Genomic DNA, 15805 nt, shown 5'->3' on the forward strand with positions numbered 1-15805 from the left:
GCTTCTGAGAGACTATGCCACACAACTGCTTCTGAGAGACTATGCCACACAACTGCTTCTGAGAGACCATGCCACACAACTGCTTCTGAGAGACTATGCCACACAACGGCTTCTGAGAGACCATGCCACACAACGGCTTCTGAGAGACCATGCCACACAACTGCTTCTGAGAGACTATGCCACACAACGGCTTCTGAGAGACTATGCCACACAACTGCTTCTGAGAGACCATGCCACACAACTGCTTCTGAGAGACTATGCCACACAACGGCTTCTGAGAGACCATGCCACACAACGGCTTCTGAGAGACTATGCCACACAACGGCTTCTGAGAGACTATGCCACACAACTGCTTCTGAGAGACTATGCCACACTGCTTCTGAGAGACTATGCCACACAACTGCTTCTGAGAGACTATGCCACACAACGGCTTCTGAGAGACTATGCCACACAACGGCTTCTGAGAGACTATGCCACACAACTGCTTCTGAGAGACTATGCCACACAACTGCTTCTGAGAGACTATGCCACACAACTGCTTCTGAGAGACTATGCCACACAACGGCTTCTGAGAGACCATGCCACACAACGGCTTCTGAGAGACTATGCCACACAACTGCTTCTGAGAGACCATGCCACACAACGGCTTCTGAGAGACCATGCCACACAACGGCTTCTGAGAGACTATGCCACACAACGGCTTCTGAGAGACTATGCCACACAACTGCTTCTGAGAGACTATGCCACACCTGCGGCAGGTGCACACAAAACAAGGCCCATGAAAACTGTGTGCAGTACAACAGATCTTTGTTTTTGGGGCTTGCTCACACAAAGCCCCGAAGCTGAGGTTGATTCATGTGTAAAGACACAGGTATGAGGGCACAATACAGTGTCTGATATAAAAACAGTCATTTGTTGGTTGTATCTTGTCATTAACATTTTTCCACAAACATTTATGTGATTAATCCTTTACAATTGTTCATGCACTGGTACTTTTGTTTAGGAATATGGCAAATTTCACCTGTGACCTGGCTGCTCATATTATTAATATTGTTATTATGTTTTTCCTTTCTACTTTGTCAGAAGAAGCTGTAACTGGACTTTATTCATTAATATAACTCTGACTAATCAAATCTACAATTAAAGTTGATCAAATACAGTATACTGATGTTTTTATTGTAACGGAAACTAAAATACGCTATAGTTTATTCTAGGAATTTGTATAATTATACAAAACATATCCTTGACTCTATCTAAACAATTGATATATTTCCACAAATATTTATTATTGCAATTGATCCTTTACAATAGTTTCTGCACTATTTATCAAGAGTTGGTGCTTATGTTTGCACACGTTGTAGGTTGATATGTATCTGATGCATCTGCTGAAGGGGATTCCCGGCAACGTTTTCTAGCGGGTACTTATAGGCTGAAAGGCCAGGCTGTGTTAGTGTTTAAGAAGGACGCCTGTATCTTTGTAGTGTCTGGGTGTATTGATACACCATGCTATCTATCAATAGGTGCCCTTCTCTGTGAGGCATTGGAAAACATCCCTGGTCTTTGTGGTTTCATCTGTGTTTGAAGTTCACTGCTCAACTCAGGGACCTTATGTGTGGGGTACAGAGATGAGGTAGTCATTAAAAAATGTTAAACATTATTATTGCACAAAGAGTGAGTCCATGCAACTTATGTGACTTGTTAAGCAAATATTCTACTCCTGAATTTATTTAGGCCATAACAAAATGGTTGACTACTTATTCACTCAAGACATTTCAGCTTTTCAGTGTTTTATTAATTTGTACAAAAAAATCGAAAAACTTTTCTCCACTTTGACGTTATGGGGTATTGTGATGTCATTATGAGGTATTGTGTGTAGGTCAGTGACATGCAAAATCTCAATTGAATACATTTTAAGTTCAGGTTGTAACACAACATTTGGAAAACGTCAAGGAGTGTAAATACTTTCTGAAGGCCCTGTAGATGGATGGAGGGAGGAAGGAACAGGGAAGGACTACCCAGGGTACCCCCCATGGGCCAATCGCATTAAAAGTGGCCAGAGACAGGAGTGAGCGACTGTCCTGCTCCTTCATGAAGGAGGGAAAGAGGGAGGGAGGAAATGAAAATACGGAGAGGGAAAGAAAGGCAGAGGAAGTGTTTAGCAAACTTCCCAGAAAGTCATAGTCTGGGAGAGTTGGGAGGCTCTCTCTCTTGTTCATGTTGAAGTAACTAGTTTTTGCGGAAGTACAAAGGCTTAGAGAGACTTGAAGTGACCAATAACAATAGGAAAAGTAATGTGTGTTTGTGTTGTGAGACTATGTGTGGAAACCTGTTTTGAAGTACGTACTTTAGTTTTATTGTCCAGTATTGGCCTGTATACGGTCCCTCTCACAACCACAGAATGTAACCAGCTGTGTGTCTGTTCTTCAACTGACAGATGTAGCTGCTTCGCGCGATGTATTGTTGTCTCTACCTTCTTGTCCTTTGTGCTGTTGTCTGTGCCAAACAATGTTTGTACCATGTTCTGTGCTGCTACCATGTTGTACTGCTGCCATGTTGTGTTGCTGCCATGCTGTGTTTTCATGTGTTGTTGCTGCCATGCTATGTTGTTGTCTTAAGTCTCTCTTTAAGTAGTGTTGTGGTGTCTCTCTTGTTGTGATGTATTGTCCTATATTTTTATTTATTTTTATTTTTAATCCCAGGCCCCATCCCCGCAGGAGGCCTTTTGCCTTTTGGTAGGCTGTCATTGTAAATAAGAATTTGTTCTTAACTGACTTTCCTAGTTAAATGAAAGTTAATAAAAAATAATAATAATAATATAAAACTTTGAAATGTCTGGATGAGCGAGAATGGTTTACTTCTTCTAAACGTCCTTTCTTTTCTCTGTCTGTCTTCAGCTCTTCAGGGAAGTCCGAATAATGAAGATTCTAAACCATCCAAACATTGGTAAGTGAGTCACTGACATACTGACTTACATCTTGTTGGGGAAAAGTTAGGGCTGCACAATATGATTTTTGTACCATATATTGCGATTTTTACTTGAGATTTATAGATCAAAACACTTGGGTAAACTGTTGGAATTTTATGGTTGGAATACAGTGGGCACTTGGAATGCAGTTTTGTTTGGCATGACAACGAATGAAAAAGTAAAGAAAGAGATTGTTGTAACAGAGTAAGAAACAAAGTGTTGGTCAGTGTTTCCCTTGGGATCCTAATTGGCTTTAAATAGATGGGTACTGGCAGGGGTGCAACTTTGGTTTTAGAAGTGGGGGGGACATAATTAAAAAAAAATGTATTGTTATTTTTTATCATGTGGGATGAACACACCGAACAGCCTGTCACACCGAACAGCCTGTCATGGTCCTAAAGCACACCATTGCCTCATTTTGTATCACAGTCCAATGTTAAAACTGGGGGGGGGACAAAAATGGAATTTCCGGTAACTGAATTGTTTGGTGAGCATGAAAACGATATAAACCATATGTCACGGCTGTCTGTCACTAGAGCTCAACCCAATTGAACTCTTATGGGAGATTCTGGAGCGACGCCTGAGACGGTGGTTTCCAGCATCAGTAAAACACCAGATTGTGCCATTTCTCATGGAAGTGTGGTGTTGCACACTGTCAGTTTAGTTCCAAACACTTGTAGAATCTATGCCAAGGTGCATTCAAGCTGTTCTGGCTGTACATTCAGACAAAATTTTAGAATATTTTTCGCCATTTCATCTCTTTGATTTATGAACAAGCTGTTGCACAAACAATGCTGATTATAATCTACCACTGGTACAAGCCTGTATCAGAGAAAAAGGTTTGCTAGCAACATTTTCCCTATCTCAGTGGATTTCGCTAGCCAGTTAGCTAAGTAGCGATTAGCATTAGGGGTCAAAACTAAACATTTTGGCAAATTAGCAGCTTGCTAAGACCAACTTCCGTAAAACTTAAATTATTTCCTGAGTCTCGAATAGCCGGGTAACGACACACAATCAAATAAAATAACATTTTATTTGTCACATGCGCCGAATACAACTGGTAGACCTTACAGTGAAATGCTTACTTAGGGCTAGCTGTGACAGAGTAAGAACCAAAGTGTTGGTCAGTGTTTCCCTTGGGACCCTAATTGGCTTTAAATAGATGGGTACTGGCAGGGGTGCAACTTTGGTTTTAGAAGTGGGGGGGATGGGGATTTACACCTGTCGTATTCGGCGCATGTGACAAATACAATTTGATTTGATCTGACATACATACCAGTCAGCACATAAACACCTGTTTCAATAAGCGCCAGGTCTAAATGAATTATTTACGAGGTTACCATGATTTACTATGAATTGTTTACAAGGTTTAATGTCTGATTTGTTCCATTAAATAATTCAGTAATGACTCAGATAAAATTTATGGCAATCATCTGTTTTTTATCGCCAGTAAGAAACTGCTAGCCATTGGCTGCTATCAGCTGAGAACTGCTAGCCAACTGGCAAGCACAAAAACAGTCAACAACTTCGGGAGTACAGAACTAGGGTTGTGCCAATGTCGTCATACTCCTATTTGTAATTGTTTCCGTTTTATCACAATTCATACTCGTAATCGGATATACTCGCGATTGGAAAACCCGGAAGTGTGCTTTAAATGCAGGTGAAGCCTTTACCTCAAGTGCACATTACTGAGCTGTCACTCAGAGCTCATCTCAGAGCTTGTCATTATGTTCCTTCATTACTGAGCTGTCACTCAGAGCTCATCTCAGAGCTCATCGTTATGTTCCTTCATTACTGAGCTGTCTCTCAGAGCTCATCGTTATGTTCCTTCATTACTGAGCTATCTCTTAGAGCTCATAGTTATGTTCCTTCATTACTGAGCTATCTCTTAGAGCTCATAGTTATGTTCCTTCATTACTGAGCTATCTCTCAGAGCTCATAATTATGTTCCTTCATTACTGAGCTATCTCTCAGAGCTCATAGTTATGTTCCTTCATTACTGAGCTATCTCTTAGAGCTCATCTCAGAGTGCATCATTATGTTCCTTCACTCATTCACACACATTGTTAAATGACCCTGGCAGATGAAAATGCACATGATTTACTTACTTAGTCCTATTCAATAATGAACAAAATAGTCTAATAAATAGCCTAATACATGGCTGGCTATGACTGCCTGCATTTACTCCAGACACATTTAGATGAAGGTAGATGAATTCACTTGTCCCATCTATTGTTTCACTTTCGAGAGGAGCACAGCTTTTCTGTCACGACAGTTATGCCACAGTGTTTGTACAATAACTTTTTGAGGCATGAACAACATTATGCAAGTTAGCTATCAACTGCAGCCTAAGGAGCAGTAGCTTCCTAACTTTACATAAATGTGAGTAAATCTATCTTATTAGCTTAGCAAGTAGGCTTGGGCTGAATACAGTATATATATTTAAAAAAACACAGGATAGTTTTTCAATACCATTGAAACAATTTCTTTAATTTTTATTTATTTATTTGTAGCTACTTCTTAAGTAAATACCTGCAGTAAACTTGTGCAATACATTATGAGATAAAGAAGATTTCATTCTGCATTTTACCTGTCACATAATGTTTCATTAGGCAATTTACCAATAGTCCCCAGTCACGTGGTGTTTGTTTACAAGCACGAGAGACCGGAGCCTTGTGAGTCACTCGCTGTTGGCAGAATGCGCCAGGTGACCTAGTTACAGTATGGAATTCACAACTAAATGTTTGCCAGCTAGATATCTTATAACTATTAAGTTAACTGTATAAAATGTGCTAATTGCTATGCAGTTGTGAATTTTGGTTTGCTAATTTAGTAGGTAGTCGGCTAAGTGGTTAGCTTCATCCAAAATCGAACATTCGCTTCGTAACAGCAGAGAATTCGCTCCTGGATCCTTGGTGTTTAATATTTGTTTTGTGCGTGCAGCAAACTGTGAGTAGCGTTTTTTAGTTACAAGTATAGTTTAGGTCGGAGTCTGTATAAAATGTTAAATGTGCTCGTTAGCATTTAGTTCGAATTCTCTATGCGAATTTTCTACCTGTACTTTTTACTATGTAACCCGAAGGTTAGCAATGCTATCAGTGGGATTTGAAGAGCACCCTGTGTGTTTAATGTCGGTATTACCGAACATCCCGGTATGGCAGAAGGTCAGAATGAAGGCTTGACAATCTGGATACCATCCAAGCATATTAGGAAGCTTACTTAAATGTGAATAACTTTAGCTAACTAGCTTAGCAAGTGAATATACATGTGAATAACTCTAGCTAGCTAACTTAGTTGAATTACTCTAGCTATTAATTTGCACTTAGCTAGCTTGTAGGACTAACTAGGCAGAGTTATTCACATTTATATTTGCTTGGTAATCTAGTTAGTTCGAGTTGTTCACATTTAAGTATGTGAATACAGGCAAATAACTCTAGCTAGCTAGCCCTGCAAGCTAACTTAGTTTGCTAGCTAGCTGGAGTAATTCAACTAGCTTTGTCAAATGTAAATAACTGTAGCTACAGTAGCTAACCAACTACTTAGTTTACTATAGGTCAAAACAATTAACATTTTAAACGTACTCTCTTAAAATGTTTTTTAAATATTTTTTATATATATAATAAGATCAATGGGCAATTATTTAGGCAGGAGTGCAGATATGATAAACAACATACAGTACATGAACATATGACGGTTTCATGCCTCCCAATTTTCACGAGGTGCTTCCAGATGGTTTACATCTCCAGTTTTACACTTTCCTAGCATATTTTAACAAAGTGTAAATGGTACCTTCACTTTCAATTAGGAATTTATTTAATCTCTTGAATGAATGGGCTCGTTACCAGTAGAAATGGCAGCTGCCATCCAGTTCTCTTCCCCTTCTCCCTTGTCCCATGTTTGGGAATTCCTCTCCTGAGTGGTGACACCCCCATCCCCCAACTTTATTCTAATCCCTAGGTCGGAAATCCCCCTTTATCCAGTGTTCCCATTTCCTCTCACACTCACACACACACACACACACACACACACACACACACACACACACACACACACACACACACACACACACACACACACACACACACACACACACACACACACACACACACACACACACACACACACACACACACACACACACACACACACACAGCGACCTTCTTCCTGGGGGTACAAAAGGCTGTTTGTGTCACTCTTTGTGTGTGTGTGTGTGTCATTAAGCCCTGGCGATTATCTAGCAGGTCCCCTCTGTTCCCCCTCTCATGTGCCCCACCACCACAACACACACCACAGTACACACACAACACGCACAGACACCACAACGCACACGACAGACACACTGTGTGTGTGTCTGTGAGAGAGAGTGTGTGTGAGTGTAAGAGAGAGGAAGCGAGAGAATGAGAACAGTCTGGGACAATAAGGGATGAATTCCTACCCATGAAAAGTTGGGAATGAGTTGGGAAAGATGGGAATGAGAATGTCACCACTCGACAAAAGATGGCGTTTTTACTTGAATTTCACAATGCATCCGCTATCATTTTTTATTTCACTTTTATTTTTTAAATTACATTTTACCCAATTTTTTTTCTCCAGTTTTGTGATATCCCATTGGTAGTTAGTCTTGTCCCATCTCTGCAACTCCCGTACGGACTCGGGAGAGGCGAAGGTCGAGAGCCACGCTTCCCCACGAAACACGACGCTGCCAAGCCGCAGGGTCGTGACTCACTGCTCGCTTAACCCGGAAGCGGTCCGCTCCAATGTGTCAGAGGAAACAACTGGCGACCGTGTCTGCTTGAGTCGAAAAGTTTACCAAATCAAAAAGAGGTTGGCGCTAAACTGAAGGACAGGACTACCTCTCACGACGCTATCGCAGACAACGCTATCGCAGACAACCCTGAGGCTACGGCTAAGGACAGGACTAACTCTCGTGAGGCTATCGCAGACAACCCTGAGGCTACGGCTAAGGACAGGACTACCTCTCACGAGGCTATCGCAGACAACCTTGAGGCTACGGCTAAGGACAGGACTACCTCTCACGAGGCTATTGTAGACAACCCTGAGGCTACGGCTAAGGACAGGACTACCTCTCACGAGGCTGTCGTAGACAACCCTGAGGCTACGGCTAAGGACATGACTAACTCTCGCGAGGCTATCGCAGACAACCCTGAGGCTACGGCTAAGGACAGGACTACCTCTCACGAGGCTATCGCAGACAACCCTGAGGCTACGGCTAAGGGCAGGAACAAATACAAGAAGTCCTTTTACGAACCTGCAACCTGTAGCACTCACTTCTGAAATCATAAAGCCCTTTGAAATGCTGGTTATGGCACACATCAACTCCATTATCCCAGAAACTCTAGACCCACACCAATTTGCATACCGCATACGACGCAATCTAAATTGCACTTCATGTGTCCCTTACCCACCTAGATAAGAGCAATACCTATGCGAGAATGCTGTTTGTTGACTACAGCTCAGCGTTCAACACCATTATCCCCTCCAACCTCGTCACCAAACTTAGCACCCTGGGACTGAACACCTCCCTCTGCAACTGTATGATGGACTTCCTGACGGGCCTACCCCAGGTGGTGAGGGTAGGCAACATCACCACTGCCATGCCCACCCACAACATGGGGGCCCGGCAGGGATATGTGCTTATTCCCCTCCTGTACTTCCTGTTCACCTACTTCCTGTTCATCCATCATCAAGTTTGCTGACGACACAACGGTGATAGGCCTGATCACCAGCATCGAGGAGACAGCCTACAGGGAGGAGGTCAGTGACCTTGCAGTGTGGTGTCGGAACAACAACCACAACGTCAGCAAGACCAAGGAGCTGATCGTGGACTACAAGAAACGGGTGACAAACACGCTACCATCCACATCGATGGGGCTGCAGTGGAGTTGGTCTAGAGCTTAAATTTCCTCTGTGTCCACGTCACTAAGGACTTAAAATGGTACACACATGCGCACAGACGTGAAGAATAATATCTTTACACATTAGTTGGGTTATGAAGGTGTTTGAGGATGCAGTGTAGGACCATGTTGACCGCGTCAACTCTGTTGGCGAACTGCAGTGGGTTGAGGTAGTCGTTCAAGCGGGACACCTTTTTTCGGGACTAGAACCATAATGGAGGATTTTAAACAGGCACGAACCGTTTCTTAAAACTGCAGTGTTGGTTAAGGGCTTGTCAGTAAGCATTTCACTGTAAGGTGAATTTGGCCACATGTGACATTACAATTTGATTTGAACAGTGCATTGCTCTAGTGATTGGTTGAATATTTTCATGGAAACATGAGAGAGTTGGTTAAGAGTGCTTAAGTGTGGCTGGAGAGACCTTGTCTGAGGCAGCAGCCTTCCTGGTGTTCTGTTTCCTAAAGAGTCTGTCGACCTCCTGCTCTGTGATGACCATGGGTGGGGGCTTCCTGGGATGGCAGATGGATAGAGGTGCCTAGAGAGGAAGGGAGGGGTGTTGTCCTGGTGATGGACGGGCGTTTGTGAGTCAAAGCTGCAGTAAAACTGGTTTACTTTATTCAGCAGTGAGGGGGTCGTCTGACATCGGGGGAGCTTTTGGTTTGTAGTTCCCAATTTGTTTTTAGTAATTTCAGACGAGCAGTCGAGCAGGCAGCAGCAGTCGTTACTGGAGAACTGTTGCTCCAGCCTGACTTTGTACTGCTGTTTGGCTTCCTTAACTCCGAAGTGTAGCTTTTGGGTGGTCTAAAGTTTACGGGACATGGTTGGCGATCGTCTGGTTAGGCCTGGGGGAAGAGACTGTTTTCCTTTTTTCTTTTGGTGCTTCTCACGCTCAACTTCCACTCTTCTGCTGACCCACTTTCTCACTCCCTCGCTCCCAAAACCCAGGTAGGTCAGTGCAGAAGGAGGGGGATAGGGAGGGTGATGAAGAGAGAGACTGATGGAGACCGACTGAAGGAGAGAGCAAGATGGAGGGAGAGATACAAGACTAAATGATACCGACAGGGAAAGAGCGAGGGAATAGAGGGAGTCAGACTGAAGAAGACTGAGGGGGAGAGAGACCGAGACTGTGGTCCCATTTCAGAACAGCATGTGGCTGCACCAATATGAAACCTTTTTAAAATCTGTTTTATTTTGTTTGCCTGATTCCATTTTGTACCTCCATTTTGTTGTTCAACGTTTCAGATTTTCCCTCTCAAAATCAAAACAACAAAATTGGATGTTCTAAGTCCACAACAATGTTTAAACCACATCAGGAGACCATTTTTGAGGTCTGTAAGAAAATGTAAGAAAATTCTATTTTTGGGTGCAGTTAGCCTTTTTATGCAAGTGCTCACAGGAAGAGACCGTTGTTTGGTTACGGCGGAGTTTGCAAAACAAATGGCCACTGGATTGATTCAAATAATGATGAAATCGTTCTGTCAGGATACTTTGAAGTTAACGTTTTAATTGAGGTATTTAGAAAAAAACAGGTTATCGTTAGCACCATCGTTAACGGCTACACAAAGTATAGACATGCGCACAGACAGGGGAATTCCTGTGCCGTTTCAGAAAGTTGCATAAAAATACAAATCACTGATGCATTGTGTTCATGTCTCATTTCCTGTTCATGTCTCACTTTATGTTCATGTCTCACTTCCTGTTCATGTCTCATGTCTCACTTCCTGTTCATGTCTCACTTCATGTTCATGTCTCATGTCTCACTTCCTGTTCATGTCTCATGTCTCACTTCCTGTTCATGTCTCATGTCTCACTTCCTGTTCATGTCTCACTTCATGTTCATGTCTCACTTCATGTTCATGTCTCACTTCCTGTTCATGTCTCATGTCTCACTTCATGTTCATGTCTCACTTCCTGTTCATGTCTCATGTCTCACTTCATGTTCATGTCTCACTTCATGTTCATGTCTCACTTCCTGTTCATGTCTCATGTCTCACTTCATGTTCATGTCTCACTTCCTGTTCATGTCTCACTTCATGTTCATGTCTCACTTCCTGTTCATGTCTCATGTCTCACTTCATGTTCATGTCTCACTTCCTGTTCATGTCTCACTTCCTGTTCATGTCTCACTTCATGTTCATGTCTCACTTCCTGTTCATGTCTCACTTCCTGTTCATGTCTCACTTTATGTTCATGTCTCACTTCCTGTTCATGTCTCACTTCCTGTTCATGTCTCACTTCCTGTTCATGTCTCACTTCCTGTTCATGTCTCACTTCCTGTTCATGTCTCACTTCATGTTCATGTCTCACTCGGGCAAATTAATGCATTTTCTACTAAGTTCAATAGATTTAGTTGATTTCCTACAAATTTTGATACATTTTTGAATATTGTTGAGTTCTGTTTTAATGTTTGGATTCCTTGATTTCGTCCGCGTTCTTCGCAATACGGATTTTATAGGGCCCGACAACATATGTTTGGAAAATCTGCAGCGTTTCTCCCCTAGACAATTTCTTCGGTGGGATACAAAGTAGCCCAAAGCAACATTTTAAGCAGGCAGATGCATACAACGTTTAGATGAAGCCAAAATTTGCGAAGAGTAGCAAGGTGAATTTCAGGCCAAATTGAATCTTCAATAGTGTAATATAGCAAGGTTTCTATTCTTGGTGTGGAAACTCAAGGAGTGCAGTGTTGTGTTTTTTGTCCCTCACACTCCTGTTTTGTCCAATCAAGGGCTTATTGATCAGTTAAGAAAGAGTCGGAATGAGTGTTAACAGACACTGAACATAAATTCTGTGCAGATCCGCAGAGGTTTTTATTGTCTCAGGTACCCAATGTCAATATAGTCTAGCAGGCTATCCTTATCCTGCAAAATGAGTGTGTTCTGGAACACGCCCACAGATAGACAGTGAAACAGACAGTGATTCAGAAAGCGAGCTTTAGCCTGCTATTACGGGGCTTTTCCACCTAACTGCAGGCTTTGATTTCACAGTTACATTCCTTCAGCCTAGTGGTTTGTGTCTAGTCACACATGCACACACGCATACACACACACACGCATACACACACGCATACACACGCATACACACACACACGCATACACACGCATACACACACACACGCATACACACACACACGCATACACACGCATACACACACACACGCATACACACGCATACACACACACACGCATACACGCACACACGCATACACGCACACACGCATACACGCATACACACACACACACGCATACACACGCATACACACACACACACGCATACACATGCATACACACGCATACACACGCATACACACACACACACACACGCATACACATGCATACACACACACGCATACACACACACACGCATACACACACACACACACACGCATACACGCAAGCTGAGTTATCTGCTCAGGTGGTGATTGTGGGCTCTAGGCTGCAGCAGCAGAGTTGCAGTGAGCTGCTATGGTAGACTGTCTGTCTCTGTCTGTCTGTCTCTGGCCCTCGGGCCTGTCTGTCTGTCTGTCTCTGGCCCTCAAGCCTGCCTGTCTGTCTGTCTGTCTGTCTGTCTGTCTGTCTCTGGCCCTCAGGCCTGTCCTTCTGTCTCTGGCCCTCAGGCCTGTCTGTCTGTCTCTTGTCTGTCTGTCCGTCTGTCTGTCTCTGGCCCTCAGGCCTGTCTGTCTGTCTCTGGCCCTCAAGCCTGTCTGTCTGTCTGTCTCTGGCCCTCAGGTCTGCCTGTCTGTCTCTGGCCCTCAGGCCTGTCTGTCTGTCTGTCTGTCTGTCTGTCTGTCTGTCTGTCTGTCTGTCTGTCTGTCTGTCTGTCTGTCTGTCTGTCTGTCTGTCTGTCTGTCTGTCTGTCTGTCTGTCTGTCTGTCTGTCTGTCTGTCTGTCTGTCTGTCTGTCTGTCTGTCTGTCTGTCTGTCTGTCTGTCTGTCTGTCTGTCTCTGGCCCTCAGGCCTGTCTGTCTGTCTGTCTGTCTGTCTGTCTGTCTGTCTGTCTGTCTGTCTGTCTGTCTGTCTGTCTGTCTGTCTGTCTGTCTGTCTGTGGCCCTCAGGCCTGTCTGTCTGTCTGTCTCTGGCCCTCAGGCCTGTCTGTCTGTCTGTCTGTCTGTCTGTCTCTGGCCCTCAGGCCTGTCTGTCTGTCTGTCTGTCTCTGGCCCTCAGGCCTGCCTGTCTGTCTGTCTCTGGCCCTCAGGCCTGCCTGTCTGTCTCTGGCCCTCAGGCCTGTCTGGCTGTCTCTGGCCCTCAGGCCTGTCTGCCTGTCTGTCTGTCTCTGGCCCTCAGGCCTGTCTGTCTGTCTCATGTCACTGCATCCTGGGAACAGAACAGCCAGCACTACTGCACATATACTGTCCTGAGGCAACCTGGCTAATATCAATTCAATTCATTGGCATGGAAAACATACTGTATATTTACATTGCCAAAGCAAGTGAAATAGATAATAAACAAAAGTGAAATTTCTCTTTCTCTCTCTCTCTCTCTCTCTCTCTCTCTCTCTCTCTCTCTCTCTCTCTCTCTCTCTCTCTCTCTCTCTCTCTCTCTCTCTGCCTCTCTCCCTTTCTCTTTCTCCCCCTCTCTCCCTCTCCCCCCTCTCTTTCTCTCTCTCTCTCTCTCTCTGCCTCTGCCTCTCTCCCTTTCTCTCTCTCCCCCTCTCCCTCCCCCTCTCTCTCTCTCGCTCTCTTTCCCTCTCTCTCTCTCTCTCTCTCTCTCTCTCTCTCTCTCTCTCTCTCTCTCTCTCTCTCTCTCTCTCTCTCTCTCTCTCTCTCTCTCTCTCTCTCTCTACTCTCTCTCTCTCTTTCTCTCTCTCTACCTCTCTCTCTCTCTCTTTCTCTCTCTCTCTCTCTCTCTCTCTCTCTCTCTCTCTCTCTCTCTCTCTCTCTCTCTCTCTCTCTCTCTCTCTCTCTCTCTCTCTCTCTCTCTCTCTCTCTCTCTCTCTCTCTCTCTCTCTCTCTCTCTCTCTCTCTCTCTCTCTCTCTCTCTCTCTCTCTCTCTCTCAACCTTCCACAGTGAAACTGTTTGAGGTGATAGAGACTGAGAAGACTCTCTACCTCGTGATGGAATATGCCAGTGGAGGTAAGTTACTTAGCGATATGTCAGTGGAGGTAAGTTACTTAGCGATATGTCAGTGGAGGTAAGTTACTTAGCGATATGTCAGTGGAGGTAAGTTACTTAGCGATATGTCAGTGGAGGTAAGTTACTTAGCGATATGTCAGTGGAGGTAAGTTACTTAGCGATATGTCAGTGGAGGTAAGTTACTTAGCGATATGTCAGTGGAGGTAAGTTACTTAGCGATATGTCAGTGGAGGTAAGTTACTTAGCGATATGTCAGTGGAGGTAAGTTACTTAGCGATATGTCAGTGGAGGTAAGTTACTTAGTGTTATGTCAGTGGAGGTAAGTTACTTAGCGATATGCCAGTGGAGGTAAGTTACTTAGCAATATGTCAGTGGAGGTAAGTTACTTAGCGATATGTCAGTGGAGGTAAGTTACTTAGCGATATGAGGTATGGTAAATAGTGTAGTACAGAGTACACTATAATATTTATAATATGCTTTGAGCATAATGCATGAAAGCTCATGAATATTAAATACAAGTATTATCATCCTGGTTCTACTATTATAGTATGCCACCCTCCTCTTGAAGAGCTACAAGGTGCTATCCTGTGCTAACGCACCTGCTTCAGGCCTGTTTAGTAGAATCAGAGGTCAGGGCTGGAGAAAAAGACAGCATAACCAGTAGCTCTCCAGGAGGATGTTTGGTCTGCCTCCTGCTATTTATATAGTACTGTATAATAAGGCATAATGTTGCCTTACCTAGGACAAATGAGGCTGCCTAACTAGCAATTTATGCTTTCAGACATATGACTTTACATTTAAGTTGGAGGACTGAGAGAAAGTTGTGGCGTGTCTCCATTCAGTCAAAGTTTAACTTAAACTCTCTATGCCTCTCTCCTCCCTCTTTCTCTCTGTCCCTCTCCATCCCCCCTTTTTTTCTCTCTCTCTCTCTTTCTCCCTCTCTCCCCCCCTCTCTCTGTTTCTCTTTTTCTCTCCCTCTTTCTTTCTCTCTCTCTCTCTCTCTCTCTCTCTCTCTCTCTCTCTCTCTCTCTCTCTCTCTCTCTCTCTCTCTCTCTCTCTCTCTCTCTCTCTCTCTCTCTCTCTCTCTCTCTCTCTCTCTCTCTCTCTCTCTCTCTCTATCTCTCTATCTCTCTCTCTCTCCCCTTCCTCCTCCTTTCTCCTTCCAGGGGAGGTATTTGACTACCTCGTAGCACATGGGAGGATGAAGGAGAAGGAGGCCAGGGCTAAATTTAGACAGGTACCGCAGTGGACTGGATTCAGCCCTACACACGCACACACACACTAAGACACACCATGTTCAAAGACACCCTGGCTGGGTGTCACAGACACACACACACTCAGACTTTCAAGCCAGCCGACTTGGCAGGACTGAGCCCTGCGAGGACACCAACACTACCCTAAGACCTATATAGCCTACATAAGTTCTGCCAGTGGACGAGAGCTGCATTATCAGCAACAGAGAAGGCAGCAAACGTAGAGCTGATTGGTCAGTGTTTACAACTAACACTGTCAAACGTAGAGCTCATTGGTCAGTGTTTCCAACTAACACTGTCAAACGTAGAGCTCATTGGTCAGTGTTTCCAACTAACACTGTCAAACGTAGAGCTCATTGGTCAGTGTTTCCAACTAACACTGTCAAACGTAGAGCTCATTGGTCAGTGTTTCCAACTACCATTGTCAAACGTAGAGCTCATTGGTCAGTGTTTCCAACTACCACTGTCAAACGTAGAGCTCATTGGTCAGTGTTTCCAACTAACTATGATACTTGATAGAGGATATTTGCAAAAGGAAAGGGGAGGTTATAACTTCACATTGACCAGTAGGCCTATTATTCATTGAGAAAGAGGCAAAAA

The 15805-nt window shown here is 43.9% G+C and overlaps 1 protein-coding gene across 15 annotated transcripts in view; it reads left to right on the forward strand.

The window, feature by feature from the left end:
- Positions 1-15805, forward strand: part of LOC123990523 (MAP/microtubule affinity-regulating kinase 3-like) — a 112366-nt gene that overhangs the window by 53960 nt on the left and 42601 nt on the right. For all 15 annotated transcript variants that reach the window (XR_006830667.1, XM_046291086.1, XM_046291082.1 and 12 more), the window contains exons 4-6: positions 2895-2943; positions 13887-13952; positions 15119-15189. Coding sequence is in view for 14 of the 15 variants with exons in the window: in XM_046291086.1 (XP_046147042.1) it covers positions 2895-2943; positions 13887-13952; positions 15119-15189 (186 nt within the window). In the remaining variant the exon portion in view is untranslated. The remainder of the gene's footprint in view (positions 1-2894; positions 2944-13886; positions 13953-15118; positions 15190-15805) is intronic.

The sequence above is a fragment of the Oncorhynchus gorbuscha genome, linkage group LG12, assembly GCF_021184085.1.
Source record: "Oncorhynchus gorbuscha isolate QuinsamMale2020 ecotype Even-year linkage group LG12, OgorEven_v1.0, whole genome shotgun sequence".
In the NCBI taxonomy this organism is placed as follows: Eukaryota; Metazoa; Chordata; class Actinopteri; order Salmoniformes; family Salmonidae; genus Oncorhynchus; species Oncorhynchus gorbuscha.